The sequence below is a fragment of the Fonsecaea pedrosoi genome (genome assembly GCF_000835455.1).
Source record: "Fonsecaea pedrosoi CBS 271.37 unplaced genomic scaffold supercont1.6, whole genome shotgun sequence".
Classification (NCBI taxonomy): Eukaryota; Fungi; Ascomycota; class Eurotiomycetes; order Chaetothyriales; family Herpotrichiellaceae; genus Fonsecaea; species Fonsecaea pedrosoi.
The window spans coordinates 508,603-528,703 of record NW_013550610.1 but is presented as its reverse complement, the minus strand read 5'-3'; the positions used below and the strand labels follow the sequence as shown (position 1 = coordinate 528,703).

General features: G+C 52.6%; 3 protein-coding genes across 3 annotated transcripts; 1 reads left to right on the top strand and 2 right to left on the bottom strand.

The window, feature by feature from the left end:
- Positions 1–4,733: 4,733 nt before the first annotated feature.
- Positions 4,734–6,254, bottom strand: Z517_09151 (uncharacterized protein; the record flags this gene model as incomplete). Its single annotated transcript, XM_013425061.1, has 2 exons — positions 4,734–6,095; positions 6,222–6,254. 2 exons carry the CDS (start codon positions 6,252–6,254, stop codon positions 4,734–4,736), a joined length of 1,395 nt encoding a protein of 464 aa, XP_013280515.1.
- A 521-nt stretch (positions 6,255–6,775) lies between these two features.
- On the bottom strand, positions 6,776–16,321 carry Z517_09150 (uncharacterized protein; the record flags this gene model as incomplete). The annotated part of the gene is made up of 1 exon (XM_013425060.1): positions 6,776–16,321. The coding sequence occupies one exon, from the start codon at positions 16,319–16,321 to the stop codon at positions 6,776–6,778; it is 9,546 nt and encodes a 3,181-aa protein (XP_013280514.1).
- An 853-nt stretch (positions 16,322–17,174) lies between these two features.
- On the top strand, positions 17,175–19,027 carry Z517_09149 (exodeoxyribonuclease III; the record flags this gene model as incomplete). The annotated part of the gene is made up of 2 exons (XM_013425059.1): positions 17,175–17,394; positions 17,442–19,027. The coding sequence occupies 2 exons, from the start codon at positions 17,175–17,177 to the stop codon at positions 19,025–19,027; spliced, it is 1,806 nt and encodes a 601-aa protein (XP_013280513.1).
- Between the last annotated feature and the right edge of the window lie 1,074 nt (positions 19,028–20,101).

Sequence of the window (20,101 nt, the reverse complement as noted above, 5' to 3'; positions counted from 1 at the left end):
AGCTCAATAGAGATTGTGGAACGATGAGTGTGAAGGACATGCTTCATAGTGCCATGCCTGGGTTCCTTATATGTGCCACCTATATCAAAAGCAGTATACAAACCTCGTCGCTGCCCGGAGCAATGTTCTCACTGTTTGTTCAGGCCTCTTTGTGCCATCAGACCTGTCTCAAACACACAAGTGCCTTCTGACAATCTGACACAAGACACACTTCTGGCCCACACTGGAGAGGCGTACAATGAAACACCCAATCGGGGCAGTGCTGTGGTTCCAGTCGTGGCCTGTATTTCGTCGTGTGTGAACGGCGAGTCCCAATGGCCCCGGGAGATCCGGTCTGTGGATGTGATGTGCGGCGGAGTGCAGAGCATACTCCGGGTCAAACACTTCATTTTGCCTGGCTTTGGAAGCAACGAAGGCAGTGGAAGCGGAGGAAATGTACATCTCTTTCTTACCTTGCACCTTGCATGTATTCGCGGTGCGTCCTCAGCTCCCATAGAGTGGTTGAGGCAACTGTTGAGGAGGAGACCGGACGGCTCATTGCTTGCATACCTGGCTCAGAGAGGCAGCTGAAAGGTCGTTCAGTCACAAACTGGGACTCAGTTTGTTTCTTTGTTGATGTCTCTAAATGAGTAGAAATAGGCCAGGTTATCGTCCGGGCTTACCACACCCCAGAAAAGGCCCCTTTCGATTTGTCTCACGTGTATCGCTTGGTAGCGGCGCCCGAATCAAAACCAAAAAGAAACAAAAGATCAGACGGAGAAACCATAGAAACCAAAAAAAAAGCTCACTCTTTGCGCGGCGATCTCCGGTTCTACCCAGGCCTTCACAGTACGCACATGGTGTCTTGCGCTTTTTATTTCGCCCCTGCAAATCCATTGTCTTTGTGTCTTCGAATAGGTCTCTGTTGACTCATTCACCCCTTTTCAGGGCTTGGACTCTTTATTTTGTTATTTTCCCCTACCGAATACGTCTCACCCTTGGTGAAATTGGAGTGGAAGAGGGGTAGGGCGTGTCTTACCGTCTGGGAATGCAAACGGATGGTGATAGATGGTGCGTGTACGGGAATAGTCAGCCCTCCAGAATTAATGGCTCTGTCTCTGTTTTTCGGTCTTTTGGGAGATTGAGTGTTGAGAGCGAAGTGAAGGCGAAGATGGAACAATGAAACGGACCCACAATGGGCTATATCTGTGTAACAAGAAGAGAGGGGGAGGGAGAGGTGCTCTTGGAGCCGTGGAAGTGGGCGGGGAAGGTAGCGCCGAGTGGGTCATGTGACCAGAACTTCGAGAGAGCGAAAACAGGGAGAAAAGGTGGTGAGATAAGTGTGTGTCGGAGTGACGGAATAACTTGATTTTAGGTGTCGCCGAGAACGGTGGACGAAGAGCAAAGCTGTGAGGCTATATGGTGGAAAGGGACGGGGAAGGATGGACACAAACCCCATCTCCCCCTTTTTTAAGTCCTCTAGTGGTGACAGATCATAGGCTCGATTAGCTGTGGTCGCTATAGATCCAACTAGCTAAGTCCACGCTATACTTGCGATTGGCGGTCACCTCCAATACGCCCGATTGGCTGCTAGAGAACAGCGTTCCTTCATCCCCTGCCGACCTCCGCGGCGGCGCTAAATCTCCACATTGAGACTGGTGGGCTTAGGCTGCCTTCGTCCTCAACAACCTGAACCGCTACATATGAGGACCGTGATGCATTGACAAAACCCTGGTTGCTTTTGCCAACTCCCACTATCACTGATAGTCACGCCTGTTCTGTCTCATTTTCCACCCAACAGCTCAATAACTTGACGGATCCAAAAACGGCTTTCCTCGTTCTTTGAGATCCTGTCGAGTGAAATCTTTGCGACAACCAGTCACGTCTGCCACATTCCAAATAAATACTCGTCTCGGTGAGCGCCCTAGCGGGTCCAGATGACAGATCTGCGCAAGCTGCTCCTCGTCTGATGCCTCAAATAGGCACAATGTCTCTACCGGCGGACAACGGTTGTATCATCCCCAACGCTCGGCCCTGTCTCTCTCATTTACGGTCACCAGATCCCTGGAGCTATGATAGACACGCTACGACCTTCCCTATACTTCGTCTCGGCCACTCTCCGCCACAATTGGATGTGAAATACTGCGGCATCGTTGAGACCACACCTCGATCATCAGCTACTCTCCAACACAAACCTCACGGGATTGCCCCCCAGACAACCGAGACGGAGTGAGAAAACGAAGACAGGCGGAAAACCTGAAAAATAACCCTGAATTGCTGCCAAGCTGAAATCCTGTCTGACAAGAAGTCACAAATTCGTTCGCAAGTGTGTGGAGGATCGCGATATAGGCACCGGCCCGAGAGCGTTCGAGTCAAGGGAAAGCAAGATGGGAGAGGAAGATATGGAACAGAAGAGCGGACACCGAAACATTATGCGACGAGGAAGCCGGGTGTGGCGTGTGAGGATCACAGGTTTCGAGTTTGACGAGAGCCCCTTCAGAATCCGGGCCTTCTGATCTGTCTTCGGCGAAATTGGTTTCTGGAGACTATTTGAGAGCGGTGCAAAACCTGGCGTCCAGGTTCATGTGATCTCGTGCAGTGACGAAGCCTTCCACATAGCACGGGTGAATACGACCTTCGCTGGCAGCCAATCTTCCCTGTATCCACCGTCAAGGCTTATCACTACGTAGCCCGGTGTGCTCAGACTCTTTATCCTGGGTTACAAGACTTCGAGAGACCCTCATACCGTGGAAGGAAGTTTTGAGTTGACCACGCCAGTACCCCTTACATCCATCGTGGCGCGGAGAGAGCGAGGGGTCCCTGTCTTGGGCCTGCAACATGACGTCGATGCATACAGCTGCGTTCAAGTTTTGCTTCTTTTGAGCCTCACCACCTTTCTGGCTCAGCGTGCGACCCGATCGACAAAGTCACTGTATCACTCGTTCGACCTATCTTCCCTACCTCTCGCTGTGTTGTCAGGCGACCTACTGTCCATCCGCGGCCCGGTGCGATCGACTACTCCAGGGTTATCTTCACACAAACTCATCCTTCCTCGATCGCGGCCACAAACTTGAGTCTGGTGAACGAACTTCGTCGATTTTCGTGGGTATCCTTAAGGAGCTAGAGTCAACTTGACCTTGCCACCAGAGTCCCAGGTTGAAGATGGAGGAAGTTTGCGAACATTACCCGCTGAAACCGACTCCGTGAAAGACACCTTGGGGATCCACGTGGAATGGGGGCGAACCGACTCTAGTTCCTGGCGAGCACAACGATTGCCTCACGGACGAGATGCGGGAAGCCAGACCGAATCCCTTCCAAAAGCTAACGTCAAATCTCTCATGCCCCTTCAGCTTACAGGAGAACCGGTCATATGCCTATCTGCCTTCCGAGCACCTCATGCGGGATAGTTCATCTTTGTGCTGGTACCCTTGGGATCGCCAAGCCCGAGCCATGCCAAACAGTCAATTTCTGTCTATTTCCCCTGACCGGGCACTTCGACGATTGCGCACTGGAATACCCAACCCATCCCAGCTGAAGATCTCTGTCCATGTATGCATGATACTGAACCAACGCTGAACGAAGTGCATCAGTTGTGGAGCAGAAGAAGGGCGTGGTCGATACTGAACCGATCACTTTGACATGGCGCCGTCGACCTGTGAACGGAGAGGGCTGCCGTCTGAACATCGAACGAGTGAGGCATTGACCGTCCTGCGATCAGATTGAAAGATCACCCATCACTAGCGCATACTTCCTGTTCCCGAGTTGCACAGTACTGGGCGGCGCTCAGTAAGGATAAAGCGAAGTGGCGAGAATGTTTGGGTGCTGCATTGAAACCCTCCGCCAAGATACGCCAAGACACGGATAAACTACGGCCCGCCATATACGGTCGCCAGACTTTCCCCATTCATCATCAGAGAGGAGAAGTACCAAGATGCCAAAACACACCATATACGTGTAAGTCTTACCCAGCCATCGCCACAACAGAACCTTTCGGGGAGGAAGTCCCAAGCTTGTAGTCACTCTAGCGCGCATTACTCTATGATGTTTTCCCCCCCCAAGTACGGAGGAATGATCTCGACAGTCCACACTGCTCAGGCACTCGGGATAGGACACTACTTGTGTACCTCGTAACTGTGTAGGTAAACCAGGTTCCTAGGGTACACTGACTTTAGCCTGGCACATTGTCATACAGCCAGACCGCCTGCCAGCAAAATCCCGACCGAGCACTTTTGCTTTGTCCGACAGTTTCTCAGCACCTAACAAACCCCGTTCTCAGCGAACCCCTGTCTGCCCATCTGCCCATCTGCCTGCCTGTCTGTCTGTCCGTTTGTGTGTCTGTGTCTGGGTGTGTCTGTTCGTTCATTTTGTTTCTTTGTTGGCCATATTCCCCCCCCCCCCTCTCAGAGTGACAAAATATCCACCCTAAACCCAACGAGACACAACACCAACGCATGTCTTTTTTAGTTAGGGTCCCGGGGTGCCCCAAAACCTCCCCCGGAACAAAGCTCTTGGAGTCTTGCACGTCACCCACCACCACCAACATCCAACGTGACGCATGCTCAATAAAAACACTGAAACCCTGAATACCAACACCAAACACCGAGACCAGGATGGGACTGACCTGACAGCGGAACAGGATCAACTTCCCCAGTGACTTTTTGACTTTGGACTTTGGGTTTCCATCCGTCCCCCCTTAGACAATCATTCATTGTCCAAAAAAAAAAACCCTCTCCTTGGGAGAATCCGTCAAAGTCTCAGTCCATGCGTAACATGACATCTCGCTCCTTGTCCAGCTCGTCCGCGTCGTGTGCTGCATTGGCGAGGTAACAGTCTGTGCCGGTCTCCGTCCCCGTCCCTGGGTCTGTGCCTGTGCCTGTGGCGGGGCCTGCACCGAATCCAGCATCGTCAAAGCCAGTCCAAGGATCCGCGCCGGGACCTGCGCCAGGACCTGCGCCGAAGCCAGCCGCGAAGTCGGTGTCGAACGCATATTCGGTCCCCAGTCCTGTCTGCTGTGCTGGACCGTGGCCGTGGCCGTTATCGTTATCACCGAAATATCCACCGCCAATGAATCCATACTGCACCGGCCCACCTATGGCGCCCGTGTTGTCCACGTCGCCCATATCGTCGGGATAATGCTCCGTCGTGGTGGTGGTCGTCATCGTCGTCGTCGTCGCGGCACTCCTCGCCTGTTCCCTCCAAAACTCCATCTCCAAGACCAACGCCCTCTCACGTCTCGCCCACTCCATCCCGCACGCCCAGTACGTCTGCCTCTCTTCCTCGGTCTGCGCCAGTCTCTGCTCCAACACCTCGACCTCGTGGCGCAGGTCGCTGTTCTCCCTCGCCGACTGCACCAGGTCGGCGCGCAAGTCATGCAGCTGTTCGGCCGAGATGAGCGTGAGTTTGCCTGGTTGCTGCTCCGCGCCACTTTGTTGTCGTGGTCCCTTGGTCACGTTTCCAGAGTTTCCCTTTGTCTTTCTGCCGTCGGCATCATCGCTTCGCGCGCCTCCAACTGGGTTTTGAACCCCGACAACGTTGCCGGTATCATCACTGGCGGCAGTGGTTGTGGTGGTTTTCACTTTCTTGTTACCATGATGACCAACAAAGTCACTGGAAACGGGTGTGTCGTGTCGAGTCTTCTGAGTCTGAGTCGTCGCGAACAAAGGCCCTGGTGTACGCGTAGGTTTAGGTGCTGTCGACATATGTGCTGGTGCACGAGCAGTTGCAGGCAAAGACATCGACATTGCTGGTGCTGCTGGCCCAGCCACAAGGGCCGGCGCCGGCGCAGAAGAAAGGGTGGAAGGTCGCGACGGCGCGATCGAGGCAGCCGACTGACGCTGCTCATGCTGCTGGTTTCGCGTCTGCTGCTGCTGCTGCTGCTGCTGCTGTTGTTGCCGTTGGATTCTGCGCTTGCGCGCCCCGGCCTTCTTCTGCGGAAGATTCGACATGACCAGCGGCACGCCAAACTTGTCGCGCGCGACGGGAGTCAGCCCAGTGAGTCGTCGTCGGGGAGGCTCCACGCCCATGACCGCCTCGTGCAGGGCCAGTCCACGGCGGAGACGCTCGGCGCGGGGAGTCTGATCGAGCGGCTCTCCAACGGGCATCTGTGGTCGCTGAGCCTATACATGTCATTCGTTGTCAGCGCTGAGTCCGCCCCGTTCATAGTCACGACTCCAACATGGGTTCTTTGTGCGCGCGCAGACTGTCGCGAAGGGGACGCAGAGGCCATGGATCAAACAACTCACCTTGTCCTGATTGCTACCGCCGGGTTCTGCCATTTTCGCGGTGTTTCAAAAGGCGATGACGAAGTTTTGGGGATGGGACAACAAAGGTGAGAGTGAAAAAGAAAAGAAAAGGGAAGGCAACTGTTTGTGCTTGTGAAAAGTGACTTGATCGCGGTACCGGCAGCGACGCGTGACAGCGAGCCCTGATGTCCCAACACAGGGTGCGGTAGCGGTAGCGTGATGCCAGTGACACTCCTTCACTTCTTGTCATTCCTTTCGGACTTCATTCACATTCATTACCTATCTTACATCTGAACGCGATACAAAGGGGTCCCCTATTTTTCATGCAAGTCAAAAACATGTGTTCCAACAAGGCTTCATATGGATATCTGTTACCCGGGGAGGATTGTACAAGGAATGCGCGCAACAACATAAACTGGCCGCCCAAAAGATGCACAAGTCTGGCTCACATCACAGTCGTAAGAGATGGTCATTGTTGATGTCGTTGCGGCGCGTCTCTCATCCTTTGGCGTTATATTTGTCGTTGAACGCGTTCACAGCTAGCACCACCGTTGTTAGCATCTCTTGATCCTTTCCCGTGTCAAGGACCACTTACCAATAGCAATTTGTTTGTATAGCCAATTCCTGCTGCCCTCATCCGCCACAGGGATGAATGGCCCGTTGGCTCCTCCTTTCAATCCAATACTCATCCCCGTCCGTTCCTTACTGATGGTTTGCACGTCCGTCAGTTTGATATCCCACTCCATACGCAACTTCTTGGTCCGAATCATCAAGATGCGATCATAGGTGATCATCACCATCATGTCGCCACCCTCGAGCTCCAAGTGGGCAATGTATTCTTCGTTGAAATACCGACCATCGTCGCAGGTCTTTAGCCAGAACTGTCCCAGGGCTTCACGTTGGGAATATGGCCGCACAATCCCATCCATGCCGATAAACCGCGTCAGACGAACACGGTCCAGGCCCTCGGAATCGAAAACCGTCGTCGTATTGCGGACTCCTTCGGCCACGTTCGAGGCGAGATCGAAGGCGCCAATGGCGGGCTTCGTGGCCAGACCCAGGAACCCCTTCCCAACGCCTTTGACAAAGCCCAGAGCACCCTCCTTTTCTGCTCCCTCCAACGGATGTCGGGCCAGGCCTCCGATACCACTTGCCATGCTTGCGGCAAAAGCGTTGCCTCCAGCAGTGACACCGTACAGGGCATGTTTGGGTCGATTCCGGCTCTTTGACATTCGCCTCTGGTCTTGGAACTCCTTGTCCATGGTGGCAGCTGCCAGACCTTTGGAAATGGAACCGCTGAACTTGGCCATGCTGTCGCTGAAGCCAAAGACCGACTTCTTCACAAAACTGCTGGCTCCTTTGGCGATGCCGATCCCGAGCTCCTGCGGCCTGTCGGTCATCACCAGACCTTGGTACGGCTCGTAGAAGATGTCGGCGACACCAGAGCTGATGTTGTTGAACAGCCCCACGGGGTTGCCGAGGAAGTCGGCCGATCCGAGAATAATGTGGACTTGACGGAGCACTTCCTGCGTGTAGTGGTTTTGAATGTTGGCCATCAGCGCTGGGACAGATATCCTCGCATTTTCGAGCATCAAAGCATTCAGCCGAATGGGCGCGTCGTTGACGTTTCCTATCGACATGGTCATGACATTGACGAAAAACATCAGCGGACTGTTGACAAATGTATCCTCGGCATTGATGCGCTCTGTTCGGACAAAGGAGAGATCGAGCTGGATGGGTTGCAGGTGCAGCAGCTCGAAATAGACGTCTTGACCCTGTTCTTCTCGTGTGGGTTCAGGCACGTCCAGGCTCTCGTCGCACAGTTTTCCTTCTTTTTCCTCTGACCATGACGCACCGGGTACTTTCATAAAGTCGAGCATTGCAAAGATAAAGTCCTCATCAAGCTCAACCGTGATCTGCTGCAGAAGCAGTGTGGCATATTTGATATAGAGCACACCGTATGAATCATCCTTGACCCTTGTGACCATCGTGTGGAAAATGGGATGCGCCTCCATCTCTTTGCCGGTTTTGGGCACCACACTCGGGTACAGTAAGATTGGGAAGATGCCGCCATAGAGTTGGTTGTCGATCTGTATCCATTTCACGGTGAAATTCAATGTTTGGTAGAGCTTCGAATCTCCATACTTGAGCTCCATCTCCCGGAAGGTGATGTACATGAGTTCCTTCAACTTGCTGTTGACGAGCGAAATCCCAATCCCAGCCAGTCGTAGCTCGGCCTTGAAGTTGACCTCCGATTCGATTTGTTTGACTTCGAATCCTTGGTTGAGGCTTGTCTGCGACGCGCTCGTCATACCTGTCTTCTGCCGGTACAGCGACCTGGACGGTTTGTAGTTCGACAACACCAGTGTCTGTGTCGGTCCGTCGGCAACGATATTGACGTCGATCACCTTCATGAGTCCACCACGGTCATCCGGTGGCAGCTTGATTGGGATCAAGTTGCCGATTTCCGCCAACTTGACGTACCTCTCCCGTCCCCTAGCGGTAAGGACGAGCTCCTTGTTTTTGGAAGCGGGATAATCCCAGGCATACGGCATGATGCTTCGCGGAGGGAGCCGGTAGCGAATGGGCTTCCAGCCACTTCCTTTGTCTTCTTCCTCGTCCTCACCCAGGTTGGGGTTGGCTTGGAAGAACAAGAATTCCGTGTCACTCTCGTTTCTCATGGAGAAGGGCCAGTGCTTTGTCTCAATGCTGAAGTGCAAGAACAAGGTAGCATCCTCCAGAATGATCTCGACGCGGACAAGCCGCTGTCTCTGGCCATGTTTGGCGAGTTTAACATGGGTCATGCCGACATTGGCCATGTTGAACGGGGATGACCACTGGTTGTTGACTCCTGGGAAGCACAGACAAAGCTGTTTCTCGGGCGACTGCCGCATAAAGTACACGGGTAAGAGATCATTGTTCTTCATTTTCCAGACCTCGGACGAACCAGGTTCTCGCAGTTCAATGTCTTCCCCGATCTTATTCTTCAGCACGAAGCGTGGTGCCATGGTTACAACTTTCGTCAAGCTGTACTTGCCTTCACCTTCTGCCACGGACACTCCGACATGCATCTCAGACTTTCCAGAGGCAGCGGGCAAGACGACCTCGTACGAACTTCCAATTGCGTCGAAGCTCTGTGGCTTGCTCCACATAGAATCGCCGATCTTGAGAAGAGAACGATTCTTGCGGTCATCGGTACCGTACGAATACAACATCGGCAGAGCTGTTCCTTCTCCAGAGCTTGTCCGCGCTCCCTGAGGCGACGAAGCCTTTGAGGAAGACCCGAAGAATGCTTTGCTCTGAACGCTCATGTCAAGCCCAGTCTTGTTCAAAAGGACGTAGGGACTGTAAACCGAGACTCTGAAGGCTCCTCCGCTGTCTTTGATGTTGGTGTAGTGAAGCTTCAATCGCAATTGAGCCCCTTTCTCATCCTTCAGCTGCAGCACTTTCTCTCGACGGAACCCCTCTTGGGTGTCGCTATTGATGATTGCAAAGTCACTCTGTTTGAACGGTGCATCCTCCACCTGAACGCTCAGTAAGAGAAGGTGAGATAGTTCCACGACATGCACCGGGCTCACGCCACCCTTACGTAGAAAGTTCGTCCAGTCCTTTTTCGTATTCTTGTCATAGATGCGGTACTTGAAGTCGTATGGTAGCAGGTTCTGTATCTCGACTGGCGCCGAGACTTGAATTCTCATGTAAGGATAGACTTTTGTGATTGGGTCTTTGTCGTCGTACGATGCATGCATCTGGAAAAAGAAAGGTGGTGACTCGTCTCTGCCTTCCGACTCGCAAGTGAGGGCCCTGGTCTGCCTTTTCAGAAGGTCTTTCCAGAACAGCCGTTCATTCGACCAGCCATAACCAAATCCCTGGTCCGGGCGTATGACCAATGAATGGACAAATGCTGCTCCAACAGGCGCAGGTTTGCCTTCTCCGGGGGGGATTTTCTCTATTTTGAGCAGATGGCCTTCGTCTGGACTGTAGACGCCAACCTCGATGGGTATCTGAGTCTTGTTTTCCACGAGGAGAGGCGAGCGGAAAGTGATGTATTTGACATTGTCAGAACCCAGTCGAACCTCGACGAGCATCCGGTGCTGGACACCGTCCTTCCTGGGCTTGAGGTTGTACAGGGTTTCTCCTTCGCGGATAACAGGAATCCGGACGACGCTGTCGAACCCGCTGCCTTCGAGCCGGACGCCCACCAAGCCAGCATTACCCTCTGGCGAAAGACTCTCACGCATCGAGGTTGCGTCTTCGAAACGCCATGCATATTCTTCGCCGTCGGAGAGTTTGGCTGCAGCCGCACTGTCGCTCTTCTCGTCCGCCCAGACACTCAGATCGAACCCAGTATAATTGCGGATTCGATACGGCGCGTCGGCCACCCGCGGCTTCGACAGAATGTCTTCGTCCGTTGAGAGAAAGTTGAAGGATTTGGATGCAAGTGCGATGGTGGCGGACGTCATCGTCAATTCCATATTCTTGTGCGAATAGAGCTCCATGGATAGCACTTCGGGGTGGAGTTGTTTGGACATGTGAAATCCTAGTGTCCAAGGCTCGATCAATGGCTCCCACGCCGACTTGGAGAAGTTGTATACATTGATGAAAGTATCGATCTTGGTGTCAGCTGTCAAAGAACTGGACCAGTCACGAACATCCACATCAAACTTCTTCACACTCCAATCCAACAAGGGAAGTTCGTGCATGTCTCCAATCAATATAATCCGCATGCCTTCGATCTGCGCAATCATCTCTTCCCGGCTCAAGACTACTGACTTCGAAGACTGGGGTTGTGATCCCGGTTTGGCCGACTTTGAGATCGACTTTGACCTCTTGGACCTCTGTGCTGCGGTTGACTGCCCTGCTATCGACTTGCGCCTCGTCGAAGGGGCTTTGGAGGATGCTTTGACATCTTTAAGTTTCTTTGGCTCTGTGTCTTCTTGCATCTTCATTTGTGGAGTTGTAGACGAAGCCTTGCTGACAATCTGCATCGCCAGCAGAATGTCACGAAGGGATAGACGGAGAACCAGGGGCTCTACACCAATGTGAATCGTCGTCAACGAGGAGTCATTCCCTTGACTTCGGCTATCCATAGACATCTGGATGCTGAAGTCGTCTAAAATCCGAAGTCGGCTCGTTTCGAAGCGGTCCATCCTGCATAGAAACATGCCCACCTTACTGACCTGCAGCGTCAGCGCGTTTTGCTTTGACACGAGTACTTCCTTGGTACCAAGCACGATGGCTTCAGTATTGGATATGGTGGGGTTCGCGATGAGGATAACCTGCGCATCCACGACGTTGAGTCGGAATGACACCGTCATCGCTGGCTGGCCCGATGATACAGGTTCTTGGATGCCATTTTCTATTCGGCCTCGCCCTTCTTCGAGGCTTGCGTCGCTGCTTTCAGTCAAATCGTCCACTTCAGCAATCGGCGACGGCTCGTCGGACTGTAGCGCCGTGTTTGCAAATGCCTGAAGCGCAAAGACGTAGTCCAAAGCGACAATGATCCGGGGACTATCAATGGTAAGCATGACGATCATGTGGCGTTCTTCTCCACCCGTAATCGATAGACTCGCCATGAATTGTTGCTGCACATCGTTGTTGATCAAAGACATTATCTTCCGGAACTTATTTGTTTCTTTCGTGCGACTGTCGCGAACGGTGAACGAGTGGACCACGAGCTCTGCTTCCATAGCACCGTCGCTAACCATCCTTAATTTGATATTTGTCTCATTTATGGAAAATTTTGACAGGCTTGCTGCTTCGAGGTTTTCAATCGGCTCGTCTTCATCCGCAAGGATCAGTTCCAAGGCGATCATTGGGGCCTTGAATACGAAGTTCAATTTGGTCCACGTTTCATCGCCATTTCCGAGTTCAGGACCCTGATATGACGGCTTGGTAAGAGACTCGGAAGTGGTCGTCTCGGGCTGGACATCCTTTGCACTTTCTGTCGTGGCAGAGGGCAGTTCCTCGGCAATATCCTCCTCGCTTTCATCGTCGGTTGCAAACGCTGCCGGAATCGTTTTTGATAGTTCCAGCAAGAACTTGAGTTGGGTGTGAGAAACTCTCAGGTTGATCGGTGACATGGACCCATCAATTTCGAGATCCGGTCTCTCGATGCCTGCCTGGTGTTCAAGGTAACGGATTTTGAAGTCAAGATCGACCTTGTCAATCATTTCCAGCTCCTGGGACCTGCCGTCGCTGTAGTGGAATTCGCTGGTCAGGCGGATGTGTCTGATGCCGGCCGCGAGCTTGTTGACGAGAGGGCCACCCCTTTGGCCGTGGACACCGACAAATCTGTTATTTGCATATATTTCGCCGAGATAGGCTGTGAGGAGATCACGAGGTCGGTCATCCACCATGGCTCGGGGGAAAACGACGATTGGAGTTTTGATAATGACGTCAAAGTGCATCTTCTGTGCGCTTTCCTGTACCTGCGTGGCTTGGTTTGCTGCCGCCTGTCTGGCTGCGTTGAAGATGGCTTGCATCTTCCCAAACTTGACCCCGAACTCCATAATCTTCCGGAAAGGCTCCTCGAGAAAGTTCACTTTGATCGAACCTGACCGAAGATAGATTCCCGAATCATACCCTGGGTAGTCCTTGCGGGCAGAGCTGAAGGTCTGGTATTTGAAATCCGCTAGATCGTCTCCTTCAATGGCGATCAGCCGGCGCAACGGTGAATCTTCGGGCGCACCCTGGTTGATATCATCCACTAACGATAGGCTCCCGAGTCTTGCCTTGACCTGCATTGTGCCTTCGTCGAGGAAGATTCCAACGTCACCAGAGTTCAGGGACAATGTGGCAAGCCGGACGCCGTCGTTGTTCAGAATGAGCGCAATGCTGGTTAACTGGGCCTTGATTCTGATCTTGTCTGCTTGAGGCTTTGCTTGTTGAGAATCATCGACTCTCTCTTCCAGTTGGTCTGCATCTTCTTGTATCGATTGTTGGTCCCTGGGACTCGCGAACGTGGTAAGGACAAAATCCAGCAGAGTCAGGAGTGTCCGTCTTGTGACAATGGCATTGATGGTAGATACAGCCACATCGAGGTTGGTAGCGATACCTTCGTAGGTAGATTGGAATTCGGGTGAATCCGGATTGACCTTTACAAACTTGAGGTCAAGCAAGTCCTTTCCCTCCTCTGCATTGAAACCCTTGGAGGATATTATTTGCTTGAACTCGGGTAGTGGCTCCTCTTCGATGTGGTCATCAACACTCAACGAACGCAGCAGCACCTCCGCCACCATATCGTACGGGCGAAGATAGAAGTCAAAATAGAAGTGCTCCGCCACGAGTTCTACCAACAACTGGTCTGGTTTCTTGCCATCTGGGTCTGCCTTGTACAATGAAGCCTGCAATCTTTCGACTGTGAAGTTGATTTCAAAATTGCGTTGATGTATGTTGGCAGGTGTTTCGGGTTTGCTCGGAGGTGGCTTATCCGCGGGAGCATCTTCTGAATCAGAATCGTGTTCAATGATCGGCATATCCTTTGCTTCGAGCAGTTGCACGGATTTCCTCTTCGATGCTTTATCTTCGAGACTTTTCTGCGGTTGTAACTCGACGGCGTTGCCATTTGCCCCCGTGCTCGGAGTGTCGAATTTTGGAACCGCAACCTCAATCAGCCTCATGAGGTTTTTGTATTTCTTGTCTGATATGGAGGCATGGAGAACGGGCATCGTGCCAGAAATGCGGACCTTTGTTATATCTGGGGCTTTCGGTATGATTGAGTTCTCTAGGAGAAAGGCCATATTTATGCGATCAATGATGTGCATGTTTTGCGAGTCGTCTTCTGCTTCCAGCTGCGCTCTCGTCTCCTCGATGCCAGGGCCGATTAAAACCTGTGTTGATTCGAGTTTCAAGTGGAATTTGTCGTACATCAGGCCTTCAAGCTGTCTGTAGTCCTCTTCGGTATACTTCTGCTTTTGCTTTGCGTGGATGTCCCGCATTGACTCCTTGTCAACGAGTTCGCTGTTGAGGCTGACATGGCCAGCATCGAGGATCATGCAGAGCGTGCTCTTTTCCGTGATGCTCTCGGGAATGATTAGTATAGGGGCGTGGATGTCCAGATTTGCATTGATTGTCTTGTGCTCTTCCAAGGCAAATTCAAGGCCTGCGCGCGTTTGTTGGCGAATTTCTTCCACTGTTGCACCTGCAGTCTCGAGTAGAGCGCCGATGGATTCCATCTGGCGTTCTGGAGGTTTAAAAAACTTGACGATCTCCACCACGAACTTCGGATTGTGGATGAACTCGAGACTCTTGAGTTTCAGATCGACTTTTGTGTCAGCGCTTTCATCGAGAGGGTTGTTTTCGAACACCAGGTGGAACAAGCTGTCTTCTTCCTGGTCCTCTTTCTCTGTGGCTGCATCCTTGGCCTCCGCCTCGTCGTCCAAACTTTCAGCGTCATCTTGATTGACCTCGTCTTTGGGCTGAATATCGACCCCTTTGACCTTGACAATCTGTGGGAATAATGTTCCTTCTGTCGTGCCGTCGTACACGCGAAAGCCTCCTAGTGCCAACTCAGCTAGGAAAGAGTCAGGTCTTTGAAGGGCCTTCGCCTTAAAATTGTCAAACACCAATTTCAGGACCTCGGTCTCCTGCCCATGAGGGTCTCGTTTCAAGGTGAAGCTGCCAGTTCTGAGACTTGATTCGACTTGGAGCTTGACGCTTTCTCGGGGGAGGTCGACACTCTCGGCGATCGCTTTCTTCTCGTCCCAGTCAATGGCGTTGTAGAGCTCTTTGCGCTGTTCTTCCGTCATGCCAGAGTCTTCATCACCATCTGGGGTCTGTTCAGCTTTTGCGCCCCAGATCCAAGACGACCAAGTTTGCTTTTGGGCTGGCTTCTTGACGCCGACATTCTCCTTTCGTAGCTGGGTACGAGCAAGCGACCGCCAGAATCGTAGATCCTCGTAGCTCAGATCGTGCTCGAGTTGGGTCAATTCATTTGTTTCTTGCTCGGTGAGCTTTATTTCCTTCTTCTTTTTCTTGAAAAGGTCAATGTATTTTAGTCGGGTGTCTCTGCGTTCCTTGAAATACTCCCAGGTCCACTTCCTGTTCCGCTCGTGAATCTTCGTCAGAACCGCATTGCCGGCGAATTTGAGCCAGGCTCGAGGATTCTCCTTTGGGCTCTCCTTTGGCGCGTCTTTCTTGTACTCGTGATGGCGAACAAAGTAGTGCATCAGGTCCACAAGCATCAGCGCGTCGCGATATTGTTCATCGTCAATGATGAATCCGAGCTCCTGGAAAAGCAGACGCGCTTTGGTCTTTGGTCTGTCTGTCCTGCCTGTCTTGTCCATCTCAATCCCTGCCCGGCCGCTGACAGGTTTGAGCAAATATTGTGAGTGGCCCGTATCTTCTATTTCCTCCCTGAACCGACGTATCAGCTCATCCTTGTCAATGTCTTGAGCTTCGGCGCCAACATCACCACCCTTGCCGGTTCCAAACAGATCCGCGTCACTATTCCAATAGAGAGCCAGGGAGTTCAAAACGGCCAATTTATGAGTGGTCCCAGAGGTTGATTGGATGAATGTAGGCTGCCAGTCAGCATCAGTTGAGACGGCGCTCATTTCCTTTAGTGTGAAGCCCACGGCGAACGGGTGGCCAGGCGTTGCGATGGAGTCTTCGTATCGGATGTGGACATTTTTTATGCTGACTTGAAGGTTATCGACGATGGCCGTGACAAAGCTCTGCGTGAAGCTCTGGCTCTTTTGTTGTTCCTCCGGACTCATGGCCTCGGTGTTGCGCTCCTTGAGAAGCTCGGCACTCTCCAATTTTTCCAGCTTTACAGCTACCGCCCGCCTATCCTCCTCTTCGGGGTCGTAGTCATCTTCCTCCTTGGGCGCCGCGAGCAGAAAGACGTCTTCAATGTTGACTTTGACGGGCTTTCCTCTTAGATTGGACCACGGTATTGACAGGGTTAATTCACCCAAGTGGCCTTCTACCACATTGATTGGCAGATGCAGTTGGTCGAGAGCCTCCCTTCGCAGTGCAAGGTTGCGCAGCTTGACGTCGCCCGACCAGATGCCCACATTGAGTTGCTTGGGATCGAAGTTCTTGACGTACATGCCCAAGAACCGATTGAGCAGATTGGCAACGAGACTTTCCAACATCTTTGCACGACTTGGCCGTTACCCAGGCCGGGATTAACAAAGAGCCTTATCTGTACGAAATGGACATATGGTGAGGATGAAAACCTGTGCCGGAGATGATGCAAAAACGGCCAAGAAGAAACAGGACAACAGAACTCAAGGCTTCTCCAGTACCGTGGACAATCACGAAGTTGAAAATGTGGCACAGCCACCAGACTGTGGCGGGGCAAATCAGGTTGTATCAGACGGCGAACTGAAAAGTCCAATCTTAGCACCCAAACAACAAGTACGACGCCAGACTGTAGGACAAAAGCAAAATGATGCAAAGGAGGGACTGGAATTCTCCTCTTGTGGCTTTTCTTCAGCTTCAGGAAGAAGTTGAGATGCGGGAAACTTGAATGATGAATTCGATTCAATTGCTTGCGCCTGGCGATTCATTACGTCAGAGGGTGCAACAAGCGCCGCCGCCGCGCAGCAAGCGCCACCACCACACCGCAGTCGGGAGAAACGCGACGACGGTGACAAGCATTGATGATACCTATCCCGCGAGCGTGATGCCTATGCGCCGTGTACCTCGGAACTCGCACCTATTTCACCACTGCAATCACTGATACGGCTCCGCTGTTGGCGAGGTGGCCACTATCACCACCAGCACACACCACGGGTGCTTTTCCCCTGATGAAAGCGGTCGAAATCACCTGTACGACCACTCCTCCGATTCTCTCACTGCGCGACACCCGCTCATCGAAGCCTCTGCCATTTTAGACAATATCGAACTCCGCACCTCTCATTTTCACTCGAGTCCTGACCTCTCCCTCGCGCACCCTTCACCGCTCCAACGATGAGGCGTCGCCGCCTTCAATAACCTGCAGATATGGGGATTCGCATCACGACGTGGAATGTCAATGGTATCCGCAACCCATTTGGATATCAACCATGGAGAGATAAGAGGACGTTTGAGGGCATGTTTGACATTCTGGAGGCGGACGTGGTCATCTTCCAAGAAACCAAAATTCAGAGAAAGGATCTCCGCGACGACATGGTGTTGGTGCCTGGCTGGGATAACTACTGGAGTCTCCCTAAGCACAAGAAAGGTCTCAGCAACCCATGGAAATTGCTTGGACTACGCTAATGTTCACAGGATACTCTGGCGTGGTCATTTACACGCGTAATGCGACATGCGCCCCTGTGAGAGCCGAAGAAGGCATCACCGGTATCCTGACCCCTCCGAACACCTCTACCAGCTTTCGAGACTTACCCGACGAGGAGCAGATTGGAGGATACCCAAACGCTGAACAGTTGTCCGAGGCAGACTACGACCCGGCCACTCTCGACTCCGAGGGAAGATGTGTCATACTCGAATTTCCCGCCTTTGTCCTCATTGGTACCTACTGTCCGGCCGAGCGAGACGAGACACGAACCCACTATCGCACGAGCTATCTTCGGGTGCTCGACGCAAGAATACGCAACCTGGTGAAAATGGGCAAAAGAGTGGTCTGGGCAGGCGACTTCAACATATCCAGGGAAGAGATTGACACTGCAGCGGCACAAGAGAACATGCGAAAGAACGGGATTGACCCAGTCCAATGGATCTCCACCCCGGCACGGAGGATGTTCAACCAGTTGCTTGTGGGCGGCAAAGTCCATGGGGAGAGGGAGGAGGGAAGAGAAACACCGATCATGTGGGATCTTTGCCGGGGTTTCCACGAGGGTCGCAAAGGCATGTACACTTGTTGGGAGACCAAAGTCAATGCTCGACCGGGTAACTACGGTTCAAGGATTGATTATGTGGTGTGCAGCCATGACATAAAAGACTGGTTCAGTGATGCGAACATACAGGAAGGGCTAATGGGGTCTGATCACTGCCCAGTCTACGCGGTATTGAAGGACACTGTGGTTGTTGATGGAGTCGAGCGACATATACTTGACATGGTCAACCCACCGGGCATGTTCGTAGATGGTGAGCGCAAACAGGAATGGACCACCAAATGCTTGCTTCCGATGTCCGGCAAGCTGATACAAGAGTTCGACAAGCGGCAAAGCATTCGGGACATGTTCACCCGGAAGCCGTCGCTCCTCAAGTCAAAGAGCAATATTGGCGATTTGGACACCAATGGTGCAGCTGTTGATGTACCCGAGGCAGCAATTATGGCGGGTGGCGACGCTCCGACCTTTTCTCAAGCGGCAAGTTCCTCTGATCTGTCAAAGACAACGTTGAATGTTTCTTCGAGCACCAAAACTATCAGCGTGAAGAGGCCAGCAAGGACAATCGAACCACCAACGCCGGTGAAACGCGGCAAGACGGCATCTCAAACGACGTCCAACGGCAAGGGCCAGCAGAGTCTCAGAGGATTCTTTTCCGCCAAACCACCCGTTGCTCAGGCTCGTGAAGTAGATGGACCCGTCGCTGAAGCAAAAGTTGAAAAAGAGCCCCAAGAGCCGGAGACACTTAAAGCTGCTGTGCCGCTCGAAGAAGAGGCTGCCAGTTTCGCAGCCAAGCAGACGTGGGGCAAATTATTTTCAAAGCCTGTGGCACCGAAATGCGACCACGGCGAGCCATGCAAAACCATGGTGACCAAGAAGCCCGGCGCTAATTGCGGAAGATCTTTCTGGATGTGCGCGCGCCCACTGGGTCCCAGCGGAAAGCAGGAGAAAGGGTCGCAGTGGAGATGCAATACCTTCATCTGGGCTAGTGATTGGGACACGCATGCCACTGAGCCGGGTTGAATGAAGAAGAGAGCATGATATGGAGGGCACTCGCGCCACTACGATCTTCCCAGAAGCGCCAGCCCACTCTTGATCCGGGGATATATGGGCACCGGTTGAGTCCGGAAAGAGAATCAGCCCGTTCCTTATTTGGGGTCCCGAGCAAAGCAATCGAGTGAGGCTGTTTTGTACAACATGCTCCACGTGGAGCGCAATGTTGGAAACTTCAGCATCGGCCTAGAAACATGGCATAGCGAGGATACAGATCGCTCGACCCGATGACAAGTGTTGGAGAAATAAGCAGGATCTTGAGCAAGAGGATTGCTAGTCTCGTGCCACCCCTTGCCGTCCATCTGGCGCAGGGAAGGATGAGAACTTGAGAGTGACATGACACAAATCAGAAATGCGACAAAGGCAGCCAAGCCAGCCTCATAGGGCCTCATAGCAACATCGGGCGAGCAGGCTGTATACTGCATACTACAGACAGACAGGTATGGACATGTTTCTCGCTCTTCCACTCGTTCCCTCATATGCTCCATTCTCTCATTTCGGATCGGAAGGGAGGTATGGAAGTGGAAGGAGGACGGTCACCTGATCCATATTGATTCATCGAACTCGGCTGGAAGAGGCGTGGAGGGTAGAGGATAGGGGGAGTGATGTCTGTGCTGTCAGTTCCGATTTCTAGTAGTTGTGGTAGTGGTGGGAGACATAAAAGTCCTTGGTCCCTTCCCATGATGTGCTGTGCCGTGCGTGACATATACCTACCTCAGCGACATCGCTTCGACTTCCGAGTGCCTCCAGGCTTGCGCTTTGCGTGTTGCATGTGTACCTGCGTGTGCGTGCGCATGCACATCGTTGATTATTTGGGGTCCTCGGTATATTTCCCTCGCCGCACTTTCCTCTTCCAGCCCTAATTCCGGTGATGGTCATCCGCGGCGTGTTGATTGGCTGTTCGGTAGGTACGTCGGTGCTTACATAGGCATGGACCTAGTGGCACCTTGGCACCTTGGCACGTGGCGATACGTGGTTTACAGGACATGCTTGTGCACTTATTATTCTGGTGTCCATCCACCCACTGGTGCACATGTACGTACC